Genomic DNA, 16385 nt, shown 5'->3' with positions numbered 1-16385 from the left:
CAAAGGAATCGATAGTTCATGACATTTGTACAATGGGGAGGGGAAGGTGATGAAGCATGAGACCGTGACTTGGGTAAATCAAGGTCCTGTCCTCTTGTAACACTCATACTGTCAAACATGGAGCAGTAAAGAGCTTCAAATTAGCAGGACAATGTACCTCTTTATGACAATTACATTGTAATAATTTACTGTTATAAAACAATGCATGCTCAGTTTTCTGGAGACCACCAGAGTCATAACCAAATAATCCATTAGTCGAACCTATGGATCTTTGCAAGATTCAATTTGGGTATGATATTTTCCTGCTTTCATAGGATTGCTGAGTGCAGCCTAAACACAATGTCCTAAAGAAACATGAAAAGGTGGATGTTCCCACCATATAATAATCAGCTTGTAGCCAATTAATTTCTGGTCAGTGGTGACTCCATGTTATTAATGATATAACTGGTGATGGCAATGATGCCATTGAATCTTGTTGAAGATGCCATTGCCTGATATTTGTGTTATGTGAATATTTCTTGCAACCTATCAGTCCACCGTGAATGTGGCCAATGACAAGTTTATTATCTGAGAAGATGCATATGGAACTGAACAGTGAGAATCAGCTCGACCATTTTATCTTCTAAATGGAAAGTCATTGATAAAGAATGCAAAGATGAAGCCTGCCCCGGGGAGCTGAGCAGTGATGTCCTGGGATGAAAGTGTTTGGCTTACAAGAAGAGCAGCCAGTTTCTGAATGCACTGGGCATGATCTGAACTGTTGGAAACATTTCTGTTTGATTCCCATTGAGGCCTCCTTGAAGCTAAATTTGGCCAATTGCTGTCTTGCATGCTAATGGCATTCTCTCTGACCACATCTCTGAAAGTTAGCTCTTCTCTCCATATTTAGAAGTGTGGAAAGTGACCTGGAGCTGAGTGAATGCCCTGTCAATAGCATCTTTCTATGACTGCTGATCGTGGTGAAATAGATGGGATGGTTATTGACTCAGATAATATTTACCTTTTTTTTAATGCCCAGTGCATATCTAGATAGTTTTCTTATACCTTTTGCAGTCAAATGCAGTTTGATCGGAAATGCAGCTAGTTCTGGAGATGTTTTCTGCTTAGCTTTTTTTTACACCATGCTGCTTCTGCTGTTGGTATATGTGTACTCATTTATTAGTACAAGTTTGACAATATTGGTTCTTCATTTTTGAGCAGTTCCTACTTTTCATAATATCTCAGTGAACCAGGGTTGGTTCCCCTGCTTGTTAGTTTTGGTAAAGGAATGACTATGTAGCTACAGTATAGATTGTAGAGGATTGTAGCGTGTTTAGTTTGTTCTCAAGATAATTCTATACATGATAGATTGTGTCCTCGGTATGAAGATGCGATATTCACAAGACTGTGAGTTGTCCACTCTTTCATTCTTGGGAGAGCAGAATATAACCGAGTGACTTTTGTTGCTATTTTTACTCTCATCAGCTACGGTGGCCCACATTTGTCAACTGCAACTGTCCGAGTTGCCCAGCTTGGACTGTGGTGTTGCTACTGAATGAATCTCAGTGATGCACATTGAAGTTCTCATGGCATCTTCAGAGCGTATCTCTAGTACTAACCCAGCTCACCTTTACACTGCTGTTTAACATGGATCTATTGAGATCAAAATGGATCTTCTGATCTATTGAGCACACATGGGCAGCATGTTGCTGCTCTCTCACGACTCCAAGGACAGGTTCAATCCTCACCTTGGACACTATTTGTGTGGAGTTTGCATATTCTCTCTCTCTGTCTGCTGCATGTGTTCCTGTCACATGCTCTATTCCCCTCCCAGAACCCAATGGTATGCAGGTTGCTTAATTAGTTATTATGCCCTCAGTATAGGTAAGCAGCAAATTAGTGAAAAGGGTTTAATGGACGTGAGAGAAAATACATTGGTGGAGCAATGGGACTGATAGAATAACCCTTGAATGTGGCATGAATCTGATAGACCAAATGGCCTCCTCCTATGTCATAATATGTTAGTGGTGTTATAAGGTGAATGGTTTGGTACCATGAACTTCAATGAATCTGATGCCAAATTTGAAGACCGGTAGACAATTTTGCGGCAAATTATGTGCTTGTTCTGCTTGCGTGATAGGACGTCTCTTGGAATCCTGGTGGGATGATGGTCGAAAAGTTATGGTTCTCAGAGTTTGCTTGTCAGTTTGTAACTTGACCAGTCTGTGGGACAGTTTTCTTTAATCAGGCATTTCCTTGGATGTTTGTGAATAGGGCTTTCCAGGGTCAACTGGGTTGTGTGTGCCTGGGTTGTGTGCAAATTTGTTACCGGTTTTCATGCTGAGTAATATGACTAGTTTTGTTCTTGCTGTGTTTTGTTGAAGTGGTTTGGTGCAGCAGAGTTGCTTGCCAGATCATAAATGTTTTCATGCTGAGTAATATGACTAATTTTGTTCTTGCTGTGTTTTGTTGAAGTGGTTTGGTGCAGCAGAGTTGCTTGCCAGATCATAAATGTTAGAACTTAGAACAGTGCAGCATGGGAACTGTCCCTTCAGCCCACGAGATCTGTGCTGAACATGACGCCAAATTTTAGTAATCCCTTCTAACTGTAGTTGATCTGTATCTCTCCATTCCCTGACTATTCATGTGCCTGTCTAAAAGCATCTGTGGTACCACTACCATATCTGCTTCCACGATCATCCCTGGCAGTGCATTTCAAACACCTGCACTCTCTCTAGCCTTTGCACTTTCACCACACATCTCCCTTAAACTTGGGCTTTCTCATCTTAAACTTATGTTGTTTACCTTTTATTCTGCATCCATTTAATTAACTATATTTTGCCTTTTCTCAATCTTGGCTGGCACAAACACATTATTTACAGTAAACTTAATAACTGCTTGTTGGTTAGTGACCATATTATTGCAATTCCTAATTGTGAAGCTATCGCCAATGAACAAGGACGTAAGCTGCAGTGAAACATTGCCTATCTGGTGGAATTTAACAGGCTGCTGACATTGTGCTGGAATCTTGACCATCAAATACTTTGTTCAGTTCTTTGAACTTCATTTGTTGAGATGAGACTGTCTGTTGAATGCAAGAAAGAAGCAAATAAAATACATTGTCAGTTTTATCAAAGAGAGAGGTCACTGTGGTAGTAGAAACATTTTATTGATATTGATTCATTTTCTATTTTATGATGCGACCTTGAATAATGGCTCAGTTACCAGTTACCTTGTGACGACTCCAAGGAAGCTCCAATAGGCATTACTGCTGACTGTGGCAGAGGTGCTGGGCTTTGTTTAATAATCCATAGGAAGTAACAATTCTTTGTCACATTTTTACCTTATAAATTTGATTCTACTGGGAGGTCCAGTAGAAAAGTCAAATGGGGCATGTTGGTCATAGGTATGCTTTTTCTATTTTATGTCCTTCCCTTTAGACCAATCTCCTGGTGACATTGAGAGATCTTGACATGCAAGCGTCAAAGAAGGTGTAGTGGTTTTGAGAAAGGTTGTGAATGTGGGAAATTGATTTGGCTGTGATTTTCTTGCTCCGAGGATGATGAATTTTGAGCAGTAAAATGGGAGTTCATTTAAAGGATGAACTTTCAGTACTTTGCCCAAGTAGCCCAAGTGTGTGAATTTGGACAGCAAAGTTTGGAATAAAGTTCACTATGGAGGCTTTTGTAGCCAAGGATAACAGTGTGGACAGATCAGCACACTGGCCGTTCATGCATCTAAACTCTCTTGTTCAATCACAATCAAGTCTACGTAATGCATGGGTAATCCAAGGTGTATTGTCAGTACCTGGCAGCAGCAAGAATTGAGACAACTTGCAGTAAATATGCATTTCATAGAGTTCATACCCACCTTCTGTGGCTGTTGGAGGCAAAATGTAAGTTTTATGAAAATAAATTAAAAAGGAAATTATATTTTCTCTGACTCCTGTTCATTCATACCCACTTTAATTACGCTGTCTCTTCCCAGGCAAAGTTGTAACCAGACCAGGATAAACCAGAGGTGGAAACACACTCATTTAGATCTGAAGGAAAACAGAAAATGCGGAAACAATTAGTGGGTGGTGCAGTATCTGTGGAAAGAGAACCAGAATGAATGTTTGAGGTTGAAGAGCCTTTGGCAGATTTCATGCTATGTTAACTCTGTTGCTCTTTCCACAGATGTTCCTTGATCTGCTGAGTTTATCCTGCTTTGATTATGGATTTCCAGCATCCACAATGTTTCTGTTTTTAGCTTTTCTCAGTTAATTGGAAGTGTAATGTATTACTGCCATGACATCTGCCAACAGTACTTACAATAGGCAGATTTGTGATATAGCTACTGTGTTTATATTCACAATGTTAAACAGCATAGAGTGTATTATGGCATTAATGAAATATGAGGCAGGTATATGAATTTAGTTGTTTGAATGTGACATTCTTGACAAGCAAAAAAAATGCCAGTGTAGTTCTGTGACAGCTTGAACAAAGAAGCATTTGATTTTAAAAAGACTCACCAAATTATGTTTATACAATGCTTTATAAATACGTAGGCATATTGGATGAAATTTGTTCTTTCCTGTTGGGAGAGACCCAGGTAGTAAAAGCTTGGTCAAACTAACTCCAATGTCTTCATTGTGCAAGATAATAGCCTAAAATAGCCTCTCAAGGCAGCCTTGACATTTAGCATCAGGAAGGTCCATTGGATTGCTGAGTGGAAATGGTATGTGAGATTAAACACCATCTATGGCAGACCATTAATGTGTATCTCTGACCCATGATTTCTAAATGGACAGCTGGATGATTCAAGTGTTTCAACCTGAACATTTTAATGTTTTATCTTGAAATCTGACTAAATTTTCCCAAGCTTTGGGCAAGGATCTAGGAGAACAGAAACTACATAAATAATGGTGTAACATTGGAAAGTGTAATCCCAGCTACTGTGTGCTGAGGTATCTACCAGGATATGTTGGAATTTGAGTAAGCTGTTTAATGTGGTAAGATGAGCATTGGAATAGGAACAGGAGTAGATCATATGGCCCATTGAGCTTGTTCTATTATTCGGGGAGATTGTGACTGACCTGATCTTTGGCTTCAACTCTATTTTCCTGCTGAGTCCCGGTAATTCTTGATATCCCTGCTGGTCTGAATGTATTAAAATATTTGGTGTCTGCAACTGTCTGGGTACAGAACTTCTAAGGTTTGCAACCCTTAAGAAAATATTTCTTTGCACCTCACTTGAGTGTTTAAGCCCTCATCCTGGGACTCTGCCCTCTTGTTGTCACTATTCAAAATATTGTCAGATCATCAACCCTGTTGATTTTAGTCGGAATATGTTTCAGTGAGGTTATCTTTTTTCCTAAATTCTGGACCATCGGCCCTTTTTGCTCAATCCTGGGATACTATGCCAACTCTGAACAATTTGTATGTTAAATGTAACCAATACTATTCACACAGATGTGGTCTTACCAAAACGGTTGCCCTCTTACATCCGCTCATTTCTAAGCTCCATGATAATAATTTGGTGGCGAATGACTGATTATTGAGATATCTACTCTGAAAACATCGCCTTATGTTTCACTATTTGAAAATGAGGATGGATAGGCTTGTCGAAGGCCTTTCTTGTTGTTTGGTCGGAATGCTGTTTCCCACCCAAGCACTGCCACCAAAGGTGGTGGTATGACCACAACAACGGGATAAGAGGCAGACATTGCAATAAGGAGTTATTGTAGTTGAGATATATGTGATATTGCTGTTTTTGTGTGGACCAGCTTTGTGAAAATGTTTAATTTATGTTGAGGGTGGGAAAAGGTGAATTTTCTGGATTTGATTTTTCTAAATGGGAAACTTGGATCCCTTATGTTGACCATTCTTTCTGTTTTCTTCCAACATAGCAATGAACATAATTAAAATTAGGTGGTAACTTTTTTTTGCGAAAGGTAGTTTGAGTGAATATTGGTTTTACCTGTGAGATTAATGGGGCTTTCATAAAGAATATTGTTATTATGGCAACACAAGTTGAACATATTTGACTTGTTGTGAAGCTGTCATTATGTTTTAATTGTGAGTGAATGTGTACCAAGAAAATATTATGTTCTGATTAATAAGGTTAAATTATATCAGGTAGCTATTGAGCATGATCTCCATTTCATTATGCTGTAGGTTCTTCAGGACTCCATACGATACAAAAATGAGCTGAGTGACATGAGCAGAATGTGGGTAAGTACTGTTGTTAACTCAGTTTTTCATATTTTTTGGTCTCTGTTTTATGGAGCCATGAGCTAAGTCTATCAACGTAATATTTATAGGAAATAGTATCAGACCTTTAAAGTCACGGGCAATTAGACAGAATAAAGATGGGATACAATTGGAAGTCCAGCTGCAATAGATGCATATTGATGTTTTTTGGAGCATTTGAAAATTGGGGAAGGGAGGAAGCAATGTATGAATTTATTAGGAAAAGTCCGGATTGCTGTTTGCAGAAAGTTCCAATATAAAAGGTTGCAGCAAAAGCGAACCATCATAGGAGTAAGAGCAGAAGGTGTACACAAAAATAGGTTTCTGAAGGTTTTTGAGATAAGGAAATCAGTTTGTCCAATCACATGAAATTTATTTAAAGATCAATGGTGGTTATGAGATTGATATTTACAGAAGGCACCTGATAGCTTTTACAACTAATATCATCAAAGACCAACACCCTGGCCACACTCTCATCTTGCTGCTATCACTGGGAAGAAGGTACAGGACCTAGAAACCATGACCTCCAGATTCAAGAACAGCTCCTGCCCAGCATCCATTGGGCTATTGAGCACGAGACAATACTAACCACAACCCTACCTCAGCAACTATTACCTACTATAAATTTTGTTTTAGTTGTACTTTGGAGTTTGGTATGTTCTATTATGGTCTGGTCACCGAGTATTACTAATTTATTGTATTATTGATTACTGTATATAAATTTGCATATTTTGCATTAATGAGCCAGTAAACGTACAGCAGGTAAGAATTGTATTGTTCTGCTGCCAGTAGATATGACAATTCAACACTTGACTCTTGTCTCAGATGCTGTGAATGTGAAATCAAAACAGAAAATGTGGGAAGCACTCAGCAGTCAGTCAGCATCTGTGGAAAGAAAAGACGTTCACGTTTCAGTTTGGAGATCCTTTGTCAGAATGGTCTCTGCCCTGAAGCATTAATTCTTGTTTCTCTTTCCACAAATGCTGCACGATTGCTGAATGCTTTGAGCATTTTCTCTCTTAATTTCAGATGCAAACTAGGTGCATTCCCACATGGAGGAAAGGGCAAGACAATCATAAGCATTACTCCCTGGAAATAAAGAACATGATGAAAGGGGAAAAAAAAAAAGATTGTTTTTTCTTTTAAACATACACTGCAATTGTGAAGCACTTCAGGAAAGGTTGGCTGTTTCACAGGAACATTTTGAGGCAAAATGTGTTGATAAGGTACAAATTGGAAGTTTTGGGGCGGGTAACAAAAAGCTTGGACAATGAGCACCCTAAAGGGAAGAGACCTGGGGAAGTTTAGTTAAGGTGTGGTACTTTGACAGATGAAGAGTAATCTGAAATCTTCTTTTCTTTCCCACTTGGTTCTGATACAAAATTAAGTCAGATGCTGCTATTTTTTGAGATTCTATTCCAGTAGATGTTTGAGCCTTTAAATCCACTATGCTAACAAATACAAATATTTTGAAATATACTCCAAAGAAGGAATTTTATTTTGACTAAATGATTTAGTAGTTATATTTACTTTGTTATCATGATATTAATATGACAAATATTTTTTCATTCGTATTGTATATATTTAAAATCAATGTTACAAATGTCACCACCATTCTGCCTCATGTTCTTGAAGACAGGGCATTTAACGAGTTGAGATCAGAGTTTCAAAGTTAAATATGCTCTATTTAGCTTTGTTTATAGATTGTTTAGATATGAAAATATGTGAACTGCTGTTATCCAAGGATTAATTCAGAAACCGCAGGCAGGAAAGTATATAAATTTTTGAAGGAGATAGTGTTTAAATGGCTGCTATTTAGAAGCCGCTTTGTTTGAAGAACAGTGCAAAGCTTTGTTAAAGGTTCTGTGGATGTACCCTTGTAGCTTCAGTCTGATCGTCCAACTTTGTCATAAGTGGTTATTTATGAATCCTGATATTGTTAAAGCAGTCCAAGTAATCAGCTAATTCATAGGAAATTGCATAAAGAACTTATGCAACAAAGGAAATGCATCTGAATCCTGACCAGAAAAAAGTTGATCATCAACAAAGGAGAGAAAAAGGAAGGCTTTGTTTGCAGTGGTTATCCAAAGCTTTATGATACAGAATTGTTAATGTGCGCAGGAAATGTGAAAGATATTTTGAACCTTCATGACTGATAAATGCATTGTCCCGCAATTGAATAATTGCCAATCATTATTCATGTGCATTTCAAAATGAAAATATAAAACTATTTTTCAGTGGTTGCAGATTTTGATTTTTTGAGGTGACATTGTGTACCAAAATGACTGAAAATGTAGGATGCACCTATTTAATATTCAGAATGTCTCTCACAGTAGTTGTTAGTCATGGGACACGTAAACAGATGTTTGTTGGAATTGCTGTGATGATGTGGAAAATATTGAAGGCATGAATAGCACTAAAAAAACATGAATCTTAAGAAATGTGGTGCAGCCTTTGTTTTGGCTGTGATGTCTGCCTAAGCAGATTAAAATGACCAGCCCACTAGCTGGCAGCTGGCAGCTGTGGGACAGTGTCACTGCCTTTTCAGCACAGGGGATGGATGAAACCCAACAATTCATTATTTATTGCACAAGTGGGACATATTCCATTTGCACAGATGGACTCCTGGTTCTTCACCAAACTTTATATTTCCTTTTTACAAAACAAAAATGGTTTTCAAATATAAAGTAACGCATTTCCCAATCTGGTTTGAGTGCAGCTTCCAATTTCTTTGCTGTATCGTTGCATTTTTTTAGTTTAATGTATGTTGTGTTAGAATCAATATTCTCACTATTCTATAATTACGGGAGGACGGGCAAACCATTGGGAGTATCTGAAATCGGATAGTGATTACCTAATTAATATATAAATCGAAAGAATCTTTTCTGTGTATCCAAATGTTTACTGATGAGTAATTGAGCCATATAGAATTAGAAGGTTTCTGAATTTCATCTTTTGTCCTGGGAATGAGCTAGCTGGTCCCAACCGTCCCTTTACTAATATGGAAAATGGGTGGCTCTTTATCTTGAGTAGTATGAGTTGAATTAATTAATAATATAATCCCCCTTAAAAGTATAACCCCACTAAATAATGAAGTAATTTTAAAGTATTTCTGTGGGGATTTGCAGCTTTGTCTTGATTATTTTTATGAGAGTACTCTTTTAAGTTTGATGAAGCATTAATCCTACACTGCTCAATCATTCCAATGTGTAAATCTCTATCTGTCAGAGGTCAACTGAGACTTGTTTCAGGGTTAAATGCCATGCTTGAATACTGAAACTCAAAACTACTTGTAGAGTTAACTTATTTTGTTCATTCATTTAAAAATCTTGACAATCCATCATTTGTGGAATTTAACACATTTTCCTTGCAATTTTTTCCCTCCACTAATTACTTTGAAACTTCATTGGGAGTAAATTCACTGGTATTTGAAGAATCTCTTGACAGAACCCTGAATTTAGACTAATTTCAAGCTTTGTGTCTTAAGAATGAGGTAACGTTGCAGATTTGCCTTTTTAGTGTTGTTGCAAAGTCACAACTTCAGTTATCATTTATGTTGAATGAACTAATGTAAACTGGAACATGGAAGGGATGTGGCAGAATGGCTTTGGTGTTTTCGATAATTCCATTTGATTAGTTGAGGCATTTACTCTGTGATTCCTGCTGGAAACTCCAGTCACGTTGATGGATTTAATCCTAGTTATGACTTCAGTTTTGATATTGCCTATACCTGAAGCCCATTGACACTTGCAGTCCGGATGAATGGTCTCTACCCAAAACTTTGATTGTCTATTTCCCTCCACAGATGCTGCCTAAGTTCTGCCAGCAGCTTCACTTTTTTTTTGCTCCCAATGCCAGTACCTGCAGTCTCTTGTGCCCTTACTTGCTGTCCAATCTAAAGAATGAAACTAGCTCTTAGAACTCCCAGCAAGATGCTGCAGAGCTCAACCATAAAAATAAGTAACAGCTGTTGATTTGAGCGAAGAGCATTGTTCTTTACAGATCACTTTTTAAAAAATGAAACTCATATTGGAGATGCAAATAATTTTGCATTTCTCTGATCTTCATATTCAGTTTACATTATTTTCTCTTTTAATTTCCATTTTGAAAATAACTTGCATCCTTTTCCTTTCATGCTTCATATGTGGAGTTGGTTTTGAAACTGCTAGTGTTGTGGAATGTTCAGAGAGGAAGCGTGAGGCACAGGAAGAGCATGAGAAAAGACTGGCAACAAACATGAAAGAGAGTCAACAAAATATTCTGCTGGCAGGAAAAGTATTGCAAAAGGAGAGGTGGGGGGATCAAAGACCAAACAGGAAATTTACTCATGGAGTCACAGGTCATTACTGAGTTATTACGTTAACTTTATGTTAATTTTCACCAAGGAACAAGACGCTACTGGAATCTTGGCAAAAGAAACTGTGGTTGAATCTCTGCAGGGAGCATGATGTCAGAGGACGTGAAACTGCAAATGTTACGCCTTTATTCAAAAAAGAGTGTAGGTGTAAAATCAATAACTGGATCCCAATCTGTTTAACATCGGTACGAAAGCCCTACAAATTCTCATCAGGATAGAATTAGAATTTACTTTAGACAATAGACAATAGACAATAGGTGCAGGAGGAGGCCATTCGGCCCTTCGAGCCAGCACCGCCATTCAATGTGATCGTGGCTGATCATTCTCAATCAGTACCCCGTTCCTGCCTTCTCCCCATACCCCCTGTCAATGGGTGTTTGAGATTTGGCATAGATCCTTAAGAGCTCTATCCAGCTCTCTCTTGAATGCATTCAGAGAATTGGCCTCCACTGCCTTCTGAGGCAGAGAATTCCACAGATTCACAACTCTGACTGAAAAAGTTTTTCCTCATCTCAGTTCTAAATGGCCTACCCCTTATTCTTAAACTGTGGCCCCTTGTTCTGGATTCCCCCAACATTGGGAACATGTTTCCTGCCTCTAATGTGTCCAACCCCTTAATAATCTTATACGTTTCGATAAGATCTCCTCTCATCCTTCTAAATTCCAGTGTATACAAACCTAGTCGCTCCAGTCTTTCAACATATGATAGTCCCGCCATTCCGGGAATTAACCTAGTAAACCTACGCTGCACGCCCTCAATAGTAAGAATATCCTTCCTCAAATTTGGAGACCAAAACTGCACACAGTACTCCAGGTGCGGTCTCACTAGGACCCTATACAACTGCAGAAGGACCTCTTTGCTCCTATACTCAACTCCTTATTGATTAGAGAAAGCCAGCATTAAAGACAAACCACATTGGATTTGAGTAAATATTTTGATGTTAAGAGGGTTGATCCGGAGATATTAGGAAAGACACATAATAGCTTGGTCAAAGAAGTGTTTTTTAAATAGGAAAGAAAGATAGAAAGGCAGAGGAGTTTACAGTGGAATGCATGATGATGCAACTACCAATTTAGGGTGGATGGCAGGGATGTTGGAGGTAGTGAATCATAGAGAAATGCAGGTTGGAAACAGGCCCTTCGACCCATCGAATCTATGCCAAATCTCAAACACCCATTGACACTAATCTTACCCTAACCCATTTTATTCTTCCAACATTTCCATCAGTTCACTGCCCCACCTCAATCTGGGTTATGAGGTCTCAGTGTTGACATACTTGCTGGCAGCTGGGTACTAAACCCTCAGCATTTCACTGTCAATTAATAGGACCCTTAGCTTGCTGGCCATTTCCATTGGGCTTTGTTGATTGTGGTAGAGAAGAGCACAAAATTTGAACTTATTGCACGTCCTCGGAATTTAAGTCGTCAAAGTTATTGTCATGTGCATAAATAGAGTGAGGTACAGGCACAATGAAAATCTGACTTGTAGTAGCATCACAGGCAAAGACACAGCCAAACACAAAAACATATACATAAATAGCACATGACATTTCTGCAAGAAAGAAGATCATAGAATATCAAGACATTAGTATAAAACACAATTAGAAATAAATCCACGGTCGTACTCAAGGGATCAGGAATTTGAAGCTGCAAACACTCTCCACCACCAACTCACTGATGAACACTTGGGCAATATTCCCTTTCATGGTTTTATTGACTTTGAGAGGTTGTTCTGATGGCACCATTCGAGCAGTGTTCTACTTCTCTCCTGCTCGCTGACTTGAAACCACCTATGATTCGGCCAACCTGAGCGAACGAATTTATAGATGGCATCGGAGCTGTGCTTAGTCACACTATCATGGGTGTAAAGAGTAAATGGGAGATTCTGGTGATTCATTGGTGCCAGGTTAGTTTTGGTGAATCTATTAAGAGGAACAGCTGTAAAGGACAAAGGTCCATAAACAGGCCCTTTGACCCACAATGCTTATGGCGAACATGATGCCAAGTTTATCTGATCTCACCTGGCTGTATATGATCCATATCGCTCTATTCCCTGAACTTCCATATGCCTATCGAAAAGTGTCTTAAATACCACTATCGCACCTGCCTCCACCACCCCCCCTAGCAATGTGTTCCAGACCCCACTATGTGTGTGTTAAAAAAAAGCCGTTACATCTCTATTAACGTTTTTCCCTCTCACTTTATAGCTATGCACTCCAGTGTTAGACATTTCCACTCTGGTAGAAAGGTACTGACTGTGTACCCTAAATATGCCTTTCATAATTTTATATACTTTGTATGTACAAGTCTCCCCTCAACCTCCAACCTCCCAGTGTATAATTATATTTTGATTCTCTAAGTTAAAGTAGGGAGGAAGCTAAGCAATTTCACATTTCTATTCTTGCTTCCATGATGTGAAAGAACAGGCACCAACAGTGGGCTACACCTTTTGGACTTAAATGTAATGCAGGGAACCACAGATATTCAAAATGTGGGCCGATCTTACAACATTTTAAACCTAGGTCTGGCAGAAAGTTTGGCATAATTACAAGGATCTTGAGTTCTGATCCATGGGACTTGTGATCTTAATTATGAGACACTGAAATAGTCTTATATTATGAGATTAGTCATAAATGGCGTCAGGTGAAAAGTCGCCAATCTAAATAATCATTAACGCTCCTTTCACTGAATGTTCATTCCATGGGAAGCTTCTGATTCTTTTCCTGTAACAACACAGCACTTCTGACTGGTGATAAAACATCTTGAAATAATTGCAACTTTTGCAAATTTGACATAAATACAGGAAATTCAGGAAAGAACTAGAAAAAAAATTCTACATGTTTAGCAAAATCAGCCTGTACTCACATAGCACCATTAACACAGGCTGTCTCACAAACGTATTATTTAACGAGATTTAGGGAGAGTGTTCCTGGCTTAGAGCCCAGGCAGCTGACGGTGCCAGAGTCAAGTCAAGTCGAGTTCATTGTCATATGTACGAGGATGGTGAGAAACAGGCGCAATGAAAAGCTTGCTTGCTGCAGCATCACACAGACATAAACTCATGCAACACAAAGAACATAAATTATACATAAAACCATTCATAAATTATGCATGATAGTGTAAAGAAAAAGGACTGCAATACAAAACAAATGTACAAAATCACAATTAGAAGCAAGTCTACGGTAGTGCAAGAGGTGGTCTGTTATGTTCAGTTGATGAGGTTGGCCGGGTCAAGAAAATGACAGGTGTAGGAAAGTAGTGTTATAAGGCCATAAGGAATATGACCTTGTAACACTACTTTCCTACAGTGTTCCCAAACCTGATAGCATGGGACCTTTGGCTTTTGTAGCTCCTGCCCGACGTTACTAGTGAGAAGAAGGCATGGCCTGGAAGGTGAGGATCCTTGATGATAGGTGCCACATTCTTGAGGTGACGTTTCATGTAGGGGAGGACTGTGTCCACGATGGACTGTGCTGTGTTCACCACTCTCTGCAGCCTCTTGAGTTCCTGTGCATTGGAATTGCCATACCAGGCCCGCCAAATGCAACCTGTCAGGATATTTTCCACTGTGCATCTGTAGAGGTTTATTAGTATTCGGACATGCTGAATCTCCTTAAACATTGGAGGTGCTGGCATGCCTTCTTCATGATTACATCTATGTGCTGGGCCCAGGACAGGCCATCTAAGATGTTAACCCCTCGGAATTTGAAGTTGCTGACTCTCTCCACTGTTGACCCACTAGTGAACACTGGTAGATGATCTCCCAACTTCTGCTTTCTGAAATCAACGATTAGTTCCTTAGTATTGTTGATGTTGATCAAGAGGTGAGTGTTGTGGCACCACTCAAGCTGGTGTTCCATTTTTCTGCTGTATGCTGACTCATCACCACCCATGATTTGACCAACAGTAGTGGTGTCGGCAGCAAAATGAAAGATACATTCGAGTTGTGCTTAGGCACATAGTTGTGGATGTGAAGAGCAAAGAGCAGGGAGCGAAGTACGCTGCCTTGAGATGGGCATGTGTTGATGGTCAGTGAGGTTACTGATCTGCACTGATTGAGATCTGTCGATGAGAAAGTCAAGGATCCAGTTGCAAAAGGAGATACAAAGGCCTAGGTATTGGTACTTGATGCTGAGTTTGGAGGGAATGATTGTGCTGAACACTGAGCTGGTAGCAGTGAGCTTGCATCTGCTGATGCTTTATTGTGGCGATGGACAAAATGAAGTAGATCCAGTCATTTCTGAGGCAGAAGTTGATTCACGCCATTACCAACCTCTCAACATATTTCATTACAGTGCCTGTAGCACTGATAAAATGTTAAAAGATATTTAGACAGGTACATAGGTGGGAGAGGTTTAGAAGGGATATGAGCCAAACTTGGAGAGGTATGACTAGCGTAAGATGGGCATTTTGGTTGGCAATGGCATGTTGGGCAAAAGGGCCTGTTTCCGTGCTGTATGCTTCTATGACTATCTATAACTGCTATCAAACGTAGTCGTTGAGGCAGGTCACTGTGCTCTCCTTGGGCACTAGTACAATCGGTGCCTGTATGAAGCAGGTGGGAATCTCAGATCGCGGAAACGAGAGTTTGAAAATGTCCTTGAATGCTCCAACCACTTGGTCTGCACGGGTTTTCAGGATACTCTGACATCAGCCTCAGAGACTGAGATCACAAGGTGGTCGGGAGCTGTGGGGACTCGTGTAGATGTGTCATTGTCCTTCCTTTCAAAACATATCTCAGAGGCATTGAGTTCATCTAGAAGTGATGCATCTTTGCCACTTATGCTATCCAGTTACACTTTGTAGGAGCTGATAGTTTACAAGCTCTGCCTCAGCTGTCAAGCATCCGTTTGTTAATCAAGTTCAGTCCAGAACTGTCTCTTCATACTTGTCCTTCTAGAAGTTGCACCCCGTAGACGTCTTATACGAATCTCGATCATCGGTACTAAATGCTGTAAATCTAGTCTTCATTAGATTATAAACCTCTCATTCAACCAGAGCTGCTGGTTTGGGAAGACTCAATGTTTTTGTAGATACACACTCATACACTTCCTTTATGAAGCCAGTGATAACTGTGGCAAATTCATTCAGGTCTGCTGACGAATCATTGGACATGGTATAGTCCACAGATCCAAAGCAGTCCTTTGCTTCTCTGCCTCCCCAAGCCAGCTCTTCGTAGTCCTATTAACTGGGGTTGAGCTCTTCAGCCTCTGTTTGTTCACAGGAAAAGAAGCTCAGAATGGTGGTCAGATTCTCCAATTTGCTGGGGAAAGTTGGAGCAGTTGGCGTCCCTGATGGTGGTTGAGTGTGTTGGGTCCTCTGGTGTTGAAGGTGACACATTGATAGTAAATTACATAGATACTTATTCAAGCTAACCGGATTGAAGTCGCCAGTGATGATGTGGAAGCTTCATGCTTGTCGATCAAAGCGCTCAATTCCATAAATGCTCCATTGATGTCTGAGGCAAGATACAGAGTGCAGTCTGGATCAAGGTGAGAAGTCCTTCAGTAGGGAGAGCAGTTGGCACTTACCCGTCAGATGTTCAAGGTTAGAGAATCAGGAATGGGACAAAATTACCACATCCGAGCACCATGACAAGTTTATCATGAAGCAGATGCCACCGCCATCTTTTCCTGATATTGCCGTCCAGTCCATGCAGATGGTTGGAAAAACCATTGGGCTGGAGTGCCATGTCTGAAAAGTTGGATGTGAGTAACGTCTCTGTGAAACAGAGTACACAGCAGTCCCTCATGTCTCTCTGATATGGCAGACTTGCTCTTTTGTCTTGTTCATTGGCTAGTGGTTAGCTGGAAGAG

General features: G+C 39.7%; 1 protein-coding gene across 4 annotated transcripts in view; it reads left to right on the top strand.

Moving 5' to 3' along the window:
• The window catches only part of hip1 (huntingtin interacting protein 1), a 211670-nt gene that overhangs the window by 95505 nt on the left and 99780 nt on the right, over positions 1-16385 (top strand). For all 4 annotated transcript variants that reach the window (XR_013548945.1, XM_078422446.1, XM_078422445.1 and 1 more), the window contains exon 4: positions 6138-6194. Coding sequence is in view for 3 of the 4 variants with exons in the window: in XM_078422446.1 (XP_078278572.1) it covers positions 6138-6194 (57 nt within the window). In the remaining variant the exon portion in view is untranslated. The remainder of the gene's footprint in view (positions 1-6137; positions 6195-16385) is intronic.

The sequence above is a fragment of the Rhinoraja longicauda genome, chromosome 26 (genome assembly GCF_053455715.1).
Source record: "Rhinoraja longicauda isolate Sanriku21f chromosome 26, sRhiLon1.1, whole genome shotgun sequence".
Lineage (NCBI taxonomy): Eukaryota > Metazoa > Chordata > Chondrichthyes > Rajiformes > Arhynchobatidae > Rhinoraja > Rhinoraja longicauda.
Note: the sequence above shows the minus strand (reverse complement) of the source record. Positions and strands in the feature narration are given on the sequence as shown.